The sequence below is a fragment of the Bubalus bubalis genome, chromosome 16, assembly GCF_019923935.1.
Source record: "Bubalus bubalis isolate 160015118507 breed Murrah chromosome 16, NDDB_SH_1, whole genome shotgun sequence".
Classification (NCBI taxonomy): Eukaryota; Metazoa; Chordata; class Mammalia; order Artiodactyla; family Bovidae; genus Bubalus; species Bubalus bubalis.
Genome location: NC_059172.1, coordinates 69484981 through 69500341, shown reverse-complemented (window position 1 = coordinate 69500341; position 15361 = coordinate 69484981). Strand labels below are relative to the sequence as shown.

Below are 15361 nucleotides of genomic sequence, written 5' to 3'. Positions count from 1 at the left end.
GTAGTATATATACACACACAGAAATGTTGAAAGGTTTCAGAAAGGTTGATGATGTGAATTTTGATAAGGTTAAGATTTTAGATTCATAAGAATAGTAAATGCTTTACCCCAACTCCAGGTAGTTTTTGGTGTTATATTTCTTGGCTCATTGAAGATAAAAATCTCTCCAATTTTAGCCACTGGCTCACAACACTGTTTTTTAAGTATCCAGTGATGAGAGAGTTCCATAAACATGGTGGTGGCTGGAACTGGCTTACATGTAGGATCTGTTAATGTGTATTAACTAAGTGGAAATTTTTATATTAAATCTGGAAAAGTTTGGATTTTGACTCAAGAGATTGTTGACTGTTTCATAGCGTAAATATTTTTAAGTAGGGAAGGGACATACCCAGTCAACAAATCTTTGTTGACCTCAGTTGATTTATTTTATTAAATCTGAGAAATGAACTCGAGAACTATAAACTGGAGAAAGTTTTAAGATGAGCTTGAGAGTGGAAGGTGAATGAAAGTTGTGTAGTCACAAGACTAGGAAAAAGAACTTTGTTAAATTTGAGGGGAAGGCTGTAAGTAAATTGGGCTTCCCTGGTGGCTCAGCAATAAAGAATCCACCTGCAATGCAGGAGATGCAGGAGACGCTATCCGAAAAACCCAAATATCCAAAAAGTAGAGTAATAAATGCAAAAAAAAATTAGTACAAACATATACAGATTTTTAATATAATTATTCAGTTATATTTTAATGAATAGGAATGATATGTTAAAAAGGGATAACATATATACCATACAATGTGATTTCAACCATATGAAATAAAACATGCATAGGAAAAAAGAATAAAACTATATAAGCATGTTTTCAGTGGTTATTTCTAGAAATGAAATACAGATGGTTTTTTTTCCCTTTATTTTCCAGTTTTCTATATGGTATATATATTATTTTTGATAATTGTGGGGGAAAGGAAGGTTAGGGGTTTTTGTTTTTGTTTTTCTCCTTTTCAACCTCTTTTTAGCCCAGTAGTATTATATTGAGTATTTGTAAAACCTCTCACCCCCACTCTTGTTTTCAAGATCACTTCATAAATTTCCCACTTCCTTACTTTTTAGTGGACAAATTCTAGAGAAGTGATGAGTTCTGCCAAGGCTAACATTAAAATGGTTGTCTCTGAGTCAGAGGCTTTTCATCTTTGCCATTCATTTACTAACTTTTACCTACATGGATAAAACTTTTACCTGGATATTCTTTTTAATGGATGACCATAATCATGCAACAGTGAAAGGTTAACATATTTACCTTGAGGACTCAATAAAATGCCTTTGTTTCTTATCATATTTGGCATGTTTAATAAAATAAGCTGAATTAGACATCCAATGTATTCTAACTGTGACAACTAAAAATAAATATAATATTTTCCTTCATTGTTTTCAGGTGCTTAGCAAACTTTACTAATAGTCTTTCATTGCTTTGGATTAATTTACAGATAGGAAATAATACCAATAATAGGAATTACAGGCTAATATATGCTTCCTGTACACATCTAAACTGTGAAACAAGCTTGGGTTTCTTCTGTTTTTCAGACATCAGGAGAAAGCAGTTTCTTCTCAATGGAAAAGTTGTTCATCTTATCCTAGAGTAAAGAAATAAGTGGACAAATAAGCAAGTTTGTCCTTTGGGGGAAATGTTTTTTAGTCCCAACCCCATTTTAATCTAAAATTGATTTAATGTTCTCAACAGTGTTTCATTGGGCAGAGCAGCATGCAAAAGCATGCAAATCACCCAAGAGATTCAAGTAACTGGAGAAACCTCAGTCTTCTAGATCCCCCTATCTCAGAGCCTAGTGTCTGGACTGGCACCAGCATCATCACCTGGGTGCTGGTTAGAAATGCAAAACCTCAGACCCTACCCTAGACTGACTAGATCAGAAACTGCTTTTTAATAACATACCCATGTAATTGACAGGCACATTCAAGCCTGAGAAGAGCTGGGCTAGATAACTTTATTATTATTGTTTTGTTGTTCAGTTATATGCCACAGAATACGAAGGAAATGATACAAGTAAATAACTCAATCTTATTAGTACAATGAAAGCAGGAGATACTTCACAGTCTCTAACTAAAGTGGTTTTTAAAAATTTTTTAAATTATAAAAGTATGATAACACATTCATAGGAGATTTGGAAAATACAGAACAAAGTTACATATAGTCCCACTATATATTACAATTATTTTATTATTTTATTTTTTATTGGAGAATAATTGCTTTACAATATTGTGTTGATTTCTGCCATACCTCAACATGTATCAGTGCTTTTCAGGTCTACTATATCCTTCTACTTTGCTGTCTATTCATTCTATTAATTTTGGAGAGTTTGATATTGAAACTCCAACCAAAAACTTCACCTTAAAAAAAATAAAGATTTTTAGCTGGAGTTTCAACATCAAACTCAAAAATTAATAGAATGGATAGACAGAAAAATAGAAGGCGATAGTAAACCTGAAAAGCACTATGAACCGATTCAACATAACTAAGATTTATACAATTTTCACACAACAGCAGGATACAAACTCTATTCAAGTTCCCATGGACAACTATAAGACACTGGAACATATCCAGGGACGTAAAACGAGGTGCAAAAATTTCATGGTCTAAAGGTGTTGAACTCATACAGAGTCTGTTCTCCTATCACTGAGACATTATGTTAGAAATCAATATCAAAAGATATTTGAAAATAACCCACATATTTTCAAGTGCAATGTGACATTTTCCAAGAGAGACATTTGACTTAGTCATTGAAAGCCTCAATAAAGTTAAAAGACTGAAAAAACACAGATTGCAGAGAAGAAAGCACTTAAATGAGAAATTGATAGCAAAGATATTTTTTAAATGCCGTATATTTGGAAATTAAATGTCCACTTTTGAATGATGGGTGTATTGAAGAAGCCATAACAAGAAAAATTAGAAAATAATTGTAAGAGAATAAAAATGAAAATAATTGATCAGAATTGGTTGTATGAAGCTGAAGTTGCTCAATGCAACTAAACACAATGTAGAATCTTGAACAGGTATGAAAACAAATAATGGAAACTAGCATAAAATTTTGTGAAATTTGAACAAAGCTGTACTTTAGTTAATAATACTGTGCTGCTGCTGCTGCTAAATCGCTTCAGTCGTGTCCGACTCTGTGCGACCCCATAGACGGCAGCCCACCAGGCTCCCCAGTCCCTGGGATTCTCCAGGCAAGAACACTGGAGTGGGTTGCCATTGCCTTAATTTCTTGTTTTTCTTTTCTTTATTTTTACAGTTTAGCATTTCTTTGTATCCTCAGAATTGGATTAAAAGTTTCAAGCTTCAAAGTTTAAAAAAAAAAATTATTAAGATAATAAGCTGTCTAGACTTTTTGCAGTAATACTAGATGCCAGAATAAATGGGACGATATCAAAGTTTTGAGTGAACATAAATTAGAAATCTAGCATTCAATTCATACTTAGTCAAAGAAGTGGAACCAAAATGTCATAAATTTTTTAGTGAAGCAAAAATTCATAAGTTTCCTAAACTATAAATATTATGTCAGATCTGAAGGTGGCTGGCAGTGAGGGGCAGGCAGCAGGATCACTCTTGAACTGGCTTTTCTGGGTTTGGCATCTGAGAGAGAGTTTCTGACAGAGTAAAGGTACTCCTTTCTGCTACTCTCTTGAGATCTTTTAGGAGCAGGTCCCGATATCTGGGAATTGGAGATACAGAAACTGAGCGTTGGGGCAGGGAACTTCTCACTTAGCAGCAGAGCCGGGTTGGGCCAAGTGCTTAGGGTAGCGCCTTGCACAAATTCCGGGTCAAGTTGGTGGAGTAGGACGATCCTGGGCTCACCTCCTCCCAGGGACGCACCAAAACTACAACCTCGTAAAGAAAAACTGTCTCTCAGGACTGACCTGAAGACTAGCACAAGAGACTTTCTACAACCAAGGGTATAAGGAAAAGGCCACGATGAGAAAGGCAGGAGGTGCAGAGTCCTGGTCTGTGAGAACCAAACCTTGGTTTTACTCCTGTGCAGCTACCCACAACCCCAAGAGACATCACAACCACAGAGGTACACCCTGAGGAGCCAGGAGGCCAAGTCCCACATCGTGCTCCCCAGCACCAGGACCTAACTGGGAAGCTGAGTCCCCAAAAGAGCTGGTTCTGAAAAACAGCAAGGATTAAATCTGGGGGCGTGGCAGTGGGGGGACGAGGATGGGGGGTGCCCTGGGAAAGGGGGGAGACTTCACTCTTAAAGGACTCCTCGCAGAAACTCAATCACTCCAAACCCAGCTCAGAGGCAACAGCTTGAAAAGCTCCTGGGCCATATAAGATGGGGAGTCCTTGACTCATTTCAGGGCCCAGAGTGGGTGGGGTTTGTCACAGTCTTTGTAGACCGGGACCTGGGGACTGGAGTCGATGAGAAGAGGGAGGCAGGGGACCCAAGTCTTGAGTGAAACAAGGGTGCTTTATTTGCAGAAACACATGTTTATATATCTTCATACAAGGCAGCTTTAGACAGTAAAAAAAACTGAGCAAAAACAAAGCCAAGCAAATAACAGTCTTCAAAGGGCCAGAAAGCATTCCATAACCTGAGTAAGGGGGGCATAACTGAATAGATTACATTTAAGTAAGGTCACTGAGAGTTCCAGAAAAATATCTATTTCTGCTTTATTGACTATGCCAAAGCCTTTGACTGTGTGGATCACAATAAACTGTGGAAAATCCTGAAAGAGATGGGAATATCAGACCACCCTATCTGCCTCTTGAGAAATTTGTATGCAGGTCAGGAAGCAACAGTTAGAACTGGACATGGAACAACAGACTGGTTCCAAATAGGAAAAGGAGTACATCAAAGCTGTATATTGTCACCCTGCTTATTTAACTTATAGGCGGAGTAAGTACATCATGAGAAATGCTGGGCTGGAAGAAGCACAAGCTGGAATCAAGATTGCAGGGAGAAATATCAATAACCTCAGATATGCAGATGACACCACCCTTATGGCAGAAAGTGAAGAGGAACTAAAAGCCTCTTGATGAAGGTGAAAGAGGAGAGTGAAAAAGTTGGCTTAAAACTCACCATTCAGAAAACGAAGATCATGGCATCTGGTCCCATCACTTCATGGGAAATAGATGGGGAAACAGAGGAAACAGTGGCTGACTTTATTTTTTGGGGGCTCCAAAATCACTGCAGGTGGTGATTGCAGCCATGAAATTAAAAGACACTTACTCCTTGGAAGAAAAGTTATGACCAACCTAGGTAGCATATTGAAAAGCTGAGACATTACTTTGCCAACAAAGGTCCATCTAGTCAAGGCTATGGTTTTTCCTGTGGTCATGTATGGATGTGAGAGTTGGACTGTGAAGAAGGCTGAGCGCCAAATAATTGATGCTTTTGAACTGTGGTGTTGGAGAAGACTCTTGAGAGTCCCTTGGACTGCAAGGAGATCCAACCAGTCCATTGTGAAGGAGATCAGCCCTGGGATTTCTTTGGAAGGAATGATGCTAAAGCTGAAACTCCAGTACTTTGGCCACCCCATGCCAAAGAGTTGACTCATTGGAAAAGACTCTGATGCTGGGAGGGATTGGGGGCAGGAGAAGGGGATGACAGAGGATGAGATGGCTGGATGGCATCACTGACTTGATGGACATGAGTCTGAGTGAACTCCGGGAGTTGGTGATGGACAGGGAGGCCTGGTCTGCTGCGATTCATGGGGTCGCAAAGAGTCGGACACGACTGAGCAACTGAACTGAACTGAACTGAACTGAAGGTCACTGAAGGGAGTCACTGAAGGGAGTTACTGAAAGGAATCCAAGCAGGTGCCTCTTCTCATGATCTCAGTCCTGAGAACTGCATGCATCTCTACTCGTTCCTGTTTTCCAGGAACTGATAAGGAATAGAGAATCCTTGAGAAATGGAACACAAAACAAAAGAATAACATATTGGATCCCTTAAAGCTGAACGTCCCCTGACAGGCGTCCAGTGGAACTTCCTCTGGGGGCGGAAGTGCCTGCAGATCATCATTCGTTTTCACTTTCTTCCCACGTAGCTGGCCTGGTGCTAGTGAGCACCGTTTCTATCAGTCTCCATAAGCCTAACTAACACTACCTGCTCTGGCCCTGCTTTCTCCTGAGAACCCAAGAGGCCAGGCCTACACACCAGCACCCCCTCCCTACAGTGGTCACAGCCAGGTCTGTGGACGTTTGGACCAGGAACCGACTCCACCTACTAGGGTGTCTGCCGCAGTCACAGGGAAGCCTGCCTGGGGACCAACCTCACCCACCATCACACCCACAACAACTGTTGTCCACCCATCACAGGAGGGCACACGCAGCCTACACTGGGGATACCCCTGGGGCACCTGGCTGTGTTGACCAGGGGAGATTGTACCGCTGGGCCCTATAGGACACCTCCTACATAAGGTCACCCTTTTAAGACTGGGCGATGAAGCTGATATATGCAGAAACAGAGTTCAGGAGTCAGTCAGTTCAGCAGTGTCTGACTCTTTGCAACCCCATGGACTTCAGCACACCAGGCTTCCTTGTCCATCACCAACTCCCGGAGCCTGTTCAAACTCATGTCCATCGAGTTGGTGATGGCATCCAACCATCTCATCCTCTGTCATCCCCTTCTCCTCCCGCCTTCAATCTTTCCCAGCATCAGGGTCTTTTCCAATGAGTCAGTTCTTTGTATCAGGTGGCCCAAGAATTGGAGTTTCAGCTTCAGCATCAGTCCTTCCAATGAATATTCAGGACTGATTTCCTTTAGGATGGACTGTTTGGATCTCTTTGCAGTCCAAGGGACTCTCAAGAGTCTTCTGCAACACCACAGTTCAAAAGCAGCAATTCTTCAGTGCCCAGTTTTCTTTTTAGTCCAACTCTCACATCCATATGTGACCACTGGAAAAACCATAGCTTTGACTATATGGACCTCTGTTGGCAAAGTAATGTCTTTGCTTTTTAATATGCTGTCTAGGTTTGTCATAGCTTTTCTTCCAAGAAGCAAGTGTCTTTTAATTTCATGGCTGCAGTCACCATCTGCAGTGATTTTGGAGCCCCCCAAAATAAGTCTGTCACTGTTTCCATTGTTTCCTCATCTATTTGCCATGAAGTGATGGGACCAGATGTCATGATCTTCATTTTTTGAATGTTGAGTTTTAAGCCAGGTTTTTCACTCTCCTCTTTCACTCTCATCAAAAGGCTCTTTAGTTCTTCACTTTCTGCCGTAAGGGTGGTGTCATCTGCGTATCTGAGGTTATTAATATTTCTCCCAGCAATCTTGATTCCAGCTTGTACTCCATCCAGTCCAGCATTTTGCATGATGTACTCTGCATATAAGTTAAATAAGCTGGGTGATGATATACAGCCTTGACGTACTCCTTTCCCAATTTGGAACCAGTCTGTTTTTCCATGTCCGGTCCGGTTAGAAACGGAATTAGGTAAAATGAAAAAACTACAGAATATCTTTCAAAGGGAAGAACAAGATAAAACATCGGGGGGCGGGGGGGAGCAGGGAAAAGAACTAAAGGAAGAGGAGATAAAGTTTATCAGATAAAGAATTCAAAGTAACAATCATAAGATGCTTATCAGACTCAGTAGAAAACTGGATGCATTTAGGGAGAGAATCAACAAAAGGCTAAAAGGATTGTAAGCCTCTTTCACCAAAGGGCTAGAAGATATAAAAAAAGAAAGTTTTTACAGTTTTGAATTCATTAACTGAAGTAACGGAGAAGGCGATGGCACCCTACTCCAGTACCCTTGCCTGAAAAATCCCATGGATGGAGGAGCCTGGTAGGCTGCAGTCCATGGGGTTGCTAAGAGTCGGACACGACTGAGCGACTTCACTTTCACTTTTCACTTTCATGCATTGGAGAAGGAAATGGCAACCCACTCCAGTGTTCTTGCCTGGAGAATCCCAGGGACAGGGGAGCCTGACGGGCTGCCATCTATGGGGTCGCACAGAGTCGGACACGACTGAAGTGACTTAGCAGCAGCAACTGAAGTAAAAAATACACTAGTAGAAACCAGCAGGAGATCAGAGAATAAAAAATAAAAATAAAAATATAGACCAGTGATCTGGAAGATAAGGATAATAGAAGTCACTCAATCAGAATAGCAAAAGGGAAAGAAAATAAAACAAAATAAATAAGAAGAGGGCTCATGAGGGGTCCCAGCTCCTCTGGCAGCAGGAGGAGCAGCAGTGGACAGGCAGCCCAGCTTCTGGATTTCTCTCAGCCCCCCCAGCGTGCGCCCGCCCCACCACCAGCACACCCGACAAGGGCAGCTCCGCATAGAGGACAGCAAAGGAAGACCCCAAGAGGAGAGCCGGGAGGTTGCCATCTAAACCTGCTCCTCCAAAAGTGGAAACAGAGCCAAAAAAGGCAGCAGGAAAGGATAAATCTTAGGACAGAAAAGTGCAAACAAAAAGGAAAGGGGGAGCAAAGGGGAAACAGGCAGAAGTGACTAAACTTCTGGTTGGAGGTTTACCTGCATAAAATGGAGAAAATGAAAACGAGAAGAGCCCAGACTCTGAGGAAGCAGGAAAGAAAGAAGCTATGTGTGGTTAACATCACACATCGGGTCCTATCAGTGGTCCCTGTCTACCTTCTCGTTCAATCCAGATGAATATTTTTATTAATTAGTTTGTAAATGCAAGTTTTTTTTAGTAGTTCTAGTAGTATTTTTAAGAAAGGGAATCCCACTTCATTTTTAAAGTGTAAGTGCTTTTTTTCTTTAAATTGGAGTAGAGTTGATTTACACTGTTGTGTTAGTTTCATGTGTATAGCAAAGTGAGTCAGTGTATATGTATATATACATATACATAGATCCACTCTTTTCTAGATTCTTTTCCTATATAGGCCATTACAGAGTATTGAGTAGAGTTCCCTGTACTATACAGTAGGTCCTTATTAGTCCTCTATTTTATATAAAGTATGTGTCTTTGTCAACCCTGATATGTTCCCCCCTTCCCCACTGGTAACCATAAGTTTGTTTTCTACATTTGTGACTCTATTTCTGTTTTGTAAATAAGTTTATTTGTACCCTTTTTAAAGATTCCACATATAAGTGATATCATATGGTATTTGTCTTTCTCTGTCTGACATTACTCAGTATGACAATCTCTAGGTCCATCCACGTTGCTGTTGTAAACAATTTGCTGGTTGTTTTGTTTCTTTTCTTTTCTTTTTTTTTGGTACAATCAGAAATAGTAGGATATTGAATATGGGAAATTTTGATTGTGTTAGGTGTCAGCTTAATATTCCATAGATGGGGTAGCTTTTATATCCTATGATACAAAGAATACCAAATGACAGTTTGGAGTCAGTTGTGCATTTAATGTCTTGAACACTCTTTTTTTTTTCGGCTGTGCCACATGGCATGCAGGATCTTAGTTCCCCGAGCAGGGATTGAACCCATGCCCCCTGCATTGGGAGCGTAGAGTCTTAACTACAGGACCACCAGGGAAGTCTCACTGAACACTTTACTTCTCTTCCCATGTTGATTTTGGGTAGAATTGTTTCCTAAAACAAACCACTCCTTGATCTTGGCTATCCTGGTCAGAATTTTGTGCACTCTGTACCATCTTTCTTTGGTCATGGTAGTCCAATTTTCCTAGTAACTTTGTTAATGTGCAGTGAACTCATCAAAAACTTGAAAAACTTGAGTAGGTTTTGTATATAATATCAAATTGTGAATTAGTGGGACTTATGACATAACAGAACATCAACATTTGAAGATATTGGTACTTGTATCCTGTTAAGGAAAATTTGCCTCCACCTTTTCAGCTGGAAAGTCCCTGGAATAACTCTTCAGAAAGAATCACATCTACATGATTTTTTAGATTTTTTGGTATGTATATTAAGAATTGTGTACAAATTTAAATGTCTGTGTCCTGATCCTCAAAACAACCAGTAAAATCTCAGTCATGAAAGAAAAGAAAACAAAAGTGAGGATAGTAAAGGGACCACTGAGAGAACGTCAAGGGGAGGAACAGTCACATAAAAGAGGTCCCAGAACAAGAAAGTGAAAGGGGCAGAAAACCTATTTGAAGAGATAATGGCTGAAAGCTTCCCTAATCTGGCAAAGGAGCCAGACAACCAAGTCCAAGAAGCACTGAGTCCCAAACAAGATGTACCCAAAGAGACCCCCACCAAGACACATAATTAAAATGTCAAACTATCCCACAGCACTCATGGCCAAAAAAAAAAAACAAAAAAAAAAAACAAAAAAAAAAACCCAGAACATAAACAACAGAAGTGGGTTTCCTGGTGGTTCAGTGGTAAAGAATCCACCCGCCAATGCAAGATACATGGGTTTGATCCCTGGTCCAGGAAGGGATCCCTGATCCCTTAGTTGCCGTAAAGCAACTAAGCCTGTGGGCCACAACTACTGAGCCCGAGAGCAGCAACTACTGAAGCCCGTGAGCCCTGGAAACCATGCTCCGCAACAAGGGAAGCCACTGCAACGAGAGACCCGACCACCGCAACCAGTGAGTGGCCCCTACTCTCTGCAGCTAGAGAAAGCCCACACGGCAATGAAGACTCAGCACAGCCAAAAACTAAAAGGTAAAGGGTTACCCTTTTTGCTTTGGGGATGCTGATAAGATTCTGATTCCTATTCTAAGTGCTGGTTACCCAGATGTGCTCAGTTTGTGAAAACTGAGCTGTACACCTACAATATGTGAACTTATTTGTATGTATATTATGCTTCAGTTTTTAGGTCTCTCCTCTAGTGTCTTTCTGCTCCCTAGAGACAACTTCTATAACCAGTTTCTACATCCTTCTTGAGTTATTTTAAGCATATAAAAGTTTATATCTTTAAAAATATATATTATGCATATTACTTATATATGTATGTGTGTGTGTAAGTCGCTCAGTTGTGTCCGACTTTTTGAGACCCCATGGACTGTAGCCCACCAGGCTCCTCTGTCCCTGGGATTCTCCAGGCAAGAATACTGGAGTGGGTTGCCAGGCCCTTCTCCCAGGGATTTTCCCGACCCAGGGATCAAACCCAGGTCTTCTTCATTTCAGACAGATTACTTACTGTTTGAGCTACCCGGGAAGTTCCATTTATACACATATGTATGCAAAAGCTTTTCTACTACATTTGATAAAGGCTTGAGAAAGAACAACAACAACAACACAGACACAAATTGGAAAACATAAACTAAATGAAAGCACTGAATTGAAATATAAAGAGTAAAACAAACTAGATATAAGTAAAACATCATCATAGAGTCCACTTGTTTTTAAACATGGCTGCTCATTAGAATTACATCTGCAATTTTGGAGAAAAAACAGTACCTGGGCATTTGTATTTTTCAAAAAATTCCAAGATAATTCTAATGTACTTTTGGATTTTAAAAAGTGATTACAGGTTTTTTTTTTTTATTAAATGGTAGTTTTAGTGATGTAGAATTCTATTATTTTCTGTTGATCAATCATGATACAATGGTATTAAAATGAATAATAGTTACATAATCACAGTAGTAAAAGATGTTTATCAGTTTTCACAATCAATAGCCAGACAAAAAAATAAGATAATTTCAATTGCAAGCCATAATAGAAACATGATTAACCTAACAATTTAACATAATTATGTACAATTTGGGGAGTTAAGTAGAGTGATGTCGTAGGTAGAAGTGCATACACTTTTTCCTCCACTCAGCCAGTCTATGACTTTTGGTTGGTGCATCTAATTCATTTACATTTAAGGTAATTTTCAATATGTATGATTCTATTACTATTAATTACTTTCGGTTTATTTTTTTTTAGGTCTTTTTCTCCTCTTGTGCTTCCTGCCTAGAGAAGTTCCTTTAGCATTTGTTGTAAAGCTGGTTTGGTGGTGCTGAATTCTCTTAACTTTTGCTTGTCTGGAAAGCTTTTGATTTCTCCATCAAATCTGAACAGGAGTCTTGCTGGGTTGAGTACTCTTGTCTAACCTAAGTGTTTTAGAATTTAGAACTACAATTGATTCTAGAATTAAAAAGGATTCTAATTTTAAATGGCGTGTGTTAAATGTTGGAGGAGTTACAACTCCAGTGATCACTACACTGCAGACAGTGATTCTTCCTATCAATTATCAACCGATTCTTATGGATTCATCAGCTACGATTTGTATAGCAGATAGAAGCATTTTAGGTGGCAAAATGCAGCTGGTAACTTACAGAGTTGAAGCTAAAACCTTCAACAATAACAGTTACTGTAACATGATCACTGTAAGAGCTTGACAGTGGGCTGGAGGTAGAGGGCTGAGGGCCTCTAGGAAGGTAGTGTGGATAAGTATCAATGAGTGGGAGCTGTGAACAAGTTTCTCCTAAACTGTATGGGTGAAAGTATTGTAATTATAGTCCAAATCAAACATATGTTTTTTATTATATGCCCTTAATTGATAAGTCAGGGAATTTGTTGCACTTCTGTGTCTTAAGCTGAAGGTAACTTGTTCTTCAAACCGGTCTTATAATATGACCTTAGAAAATCACCTTTAAAATAAATTGCTTTGTGAGTTTTATTGGAATGTTGGGTTTACCCTCTAGAGTTGGGACCTGACTAACTGGGTGGAAAGTTGAAATAAACAGTCCCCACTGGGCAAGTGTCCCAGACTTGGGTTGAACAACCAATACTTTAGGACACTCACATCTTTGTGGATTTTGCATTCAGTTGCCTCCCAGGTTCCTAACCCTGCATTCCTATGGCCCTGGCATTTGAGCCTGTTTAACCACTACTATTCAGCCCTTGTTGTCCGATGTGTGAATTTCTCTGCTGTGGTTTCACAGAGGTTGAAGCATAGTGTTGGAAGTTCGACAGACATGGGCTTATAGTTCTGGCCTCACTACTCCCTAGACATAGGAAGTTGGGTAATGCAAAAAGTCTCCAAGCCTCAATTTTTCTCACCTGGAAAATGGAGACTAAAATCCTCATCTTGTGTGACTCTGCAGATTACATAACTATAAAACTCCCACTGCCATGCATGGCACACTGTAAATGGTGATTACGACTACATTATTATTATTAAACCCAGGTCTCCATTACTGGTTCCTTTTTACTATGTGAATCCCTTAGGTAACAAGTTTTTATCTTTTCACTTTGTGTGTCAGTCATTAGTGGCTGTATTTTCCTCCTGCTGCTGCTGCTGCTAACTTGCTTCAGTCGTGTCCGACTCTGTGAGACCCCATAGACGGCAGCCCACCATGCTCCGCCGTCCCTGGGAGTCTCCAGGCAAGAACACTGGAGTGGGTTGCCATTTCCTTCTCCAATGCATCAAAGTGAAAAGTGAAAGGGAAGTTGTTCAGTCGTGTCTGACTCTTAGCGACTCCATGGACTACAGCCCACCAGGCCCCTCTGTCCATGGGATTTTCCAGGCAAGAGTACCAGAGTGGGTTGCCAGTGCCTTCTCCATATTTTCCTCCTACTGAATCCATACTCCAGAGGCCGCCTCCCTGGGAGCCCCTTCTTTTGTGGCACTTGGGCTGAGCCCTCACCTGCCTCCAGGCCCAGCGGACAGCCCAGCAGGAAAATGCACTGCGGACTCACAGAGCTGCTGGTGTCTCGTCACTTCTCGCTAGCTGACTGACTTGAGTAAATTATTTCAAGCTTTCTAGGCCTCAGTTTCCTCATCAGTGAAAAGAACTGTACCTGCTTCATGTGATTGTTGTGAAGATTTAATAGATAATTACATTAAAAGGGTGTAGAATACAAAGCGCTCCATAGCACTTGCCAGTATGACTCATATTTAGGCAAAGAGTAGCCAAGCTTGGCACTTACCCACTTCTCTCTTCTTGGCCCAGGGTTCCCTCTCAACGTAGAGCTGTTTTCAGGACCTAACTGCATGTCCTTCCACTATCTGGACACTGCTTATACCCCCATGTGAGAATCCCTGCCTTCTCCACATCCTGCCACAAATATTGCTGGCAGACGCTGGCAGGAGAGTGAGGAATGAGTAATACTTTTTTCCCCAAACATACTGTCTGTGAGGAACAGTGTACTGGGGCCAGCCTGTTGGCCTCCTACCTAAAATAGGGTAAAACTCATGGATCCAAGCAAAGCAGTTACCTTATTCTTCCTGAATTTCCTCATCTCTCTTTCCTCATTGCCACTAGTAAACACAGATCATCCATCTACAAGAAAAGGACAGTGCAAGATTCCTACCCGCTGAGTTTGTCGGCTGCAAAGTGTGCCACGGATAAAAAGTCAGGGGTGTAACTCAGGAGTGTGAACTTCTATTGTATCCATGGGGTAAATTGGTTACCTGAACTGTAACTGTTCAAGTTCCACAATAAGGCAATGAATTGAACTGCTAAACTACAAGTAACCTGAGAGAAGCAAGTCAAAAAAAGATTAGATTTTGACTGAGAACTATAAAACACATCACTGGTTTATAAACTGCTCAGCGCTAGTGGTAAAGAACCTGCCTATCAATGCAGGAGTCGTAAGACACAGGTTTGATCCCTGGGTTGGGAAGATCCCCTAGAGAAGGGAATGGCAACCCACTCCAGTATTCTTGTCTGGAGAACCCTTTGGATAGAGGAGTCCGGTGGGCTACAATCCATGGGATTGCAAACAGTTGGACATAAAGGAAGTGACTTAGGACAGCATAGCAATAGCACCCTCCACACTGGGCTTGGAAATCAAGTATGAAAGAAAGAGTTAGTCGCTCAGCATGTCCATCTTTTTGTGATCCCATGGACTGTAGCCCACTAAGCTTCTCTGTCCATGGGATTCTCCAGGCAAGAACACTGGAGTGGGTTGCCATGCCCTTCTCCAGGGGATCTTCCCAACCCTGGGCTCGAACCCAGATCTCCCTCACTGAAGACAGATTCTTTACCGTCTGAGCTACCAGGGAGCAGGGGGAAATCCAGGGTATCAGGATCTTACTTCTCAGGCCTCCGTGCCTTGAATAGTACTTGGCTTGTGGCAGTAAGCTGCTCCTGCTCGTCAGTCCTGGCTTCAAGCCTCCCACAGGGAGGTTCCTTTTAATGCTCCAAATCCCTTCCAGGGCCACTGTCAATATTTTCAAAAGCAAGATAATTATTATTAGTTTCTACTGTTTTTAGCACAAAGTGTTTTTAAACTATTTACCTAGCAATTATTTTTCTCAGATTTGGGTGGAGACTTCTTTGACTTAATTAAACTACCCAAAGACTTTAGCATTTGTTTAATGTGTAATTCCAGTTCATTTGTTCAATTATTTCCTATGCAGTTAAACATCTACAGTGCTACTAATTTAACTTCCCCTAAAGAAAGAGATGAAAAGTCAATAAAGAAACCAACAGCAAAACACAGCGAAATTAGGAATATGTAATAGGTAACATGTGGACTTCATTGGTCAGTCTTATCTGATTCTGATTTAACTTCTA

At 40.8% G+C, this 15361-nt stretch overlaps 1 protein-coding gene across 1 annotated transcript in view; it reads right to left on the bottom strand.

The window, feature by feature from the left end:
* Positions 1–1284: 1284 nt before the first annotated feature.
* The window catches only part of C16H11orf97 (chromosome 16 C11orf97 homolog), a 34710-nt gene continuing 20633 nt past the window's right edge, over positions 1285–15361 (bottom strand). Inside the window, exons 3-4 of the mRNA XM_025266961.2 lie at positions 14880–15005; positions 1285–1621 (exon numbers count right to left, since the gene is read on the bottom strand). Coding sequence (XP_025122746.2) covers positions 1617–1621; positions 14880–15005 — 131 coding nt within the window. The 3' untranslated portion in view covers positions 1285–1616. The remainder of the gene's footprint in view (positions 1622–14879; positions 15006–15361) is intronic.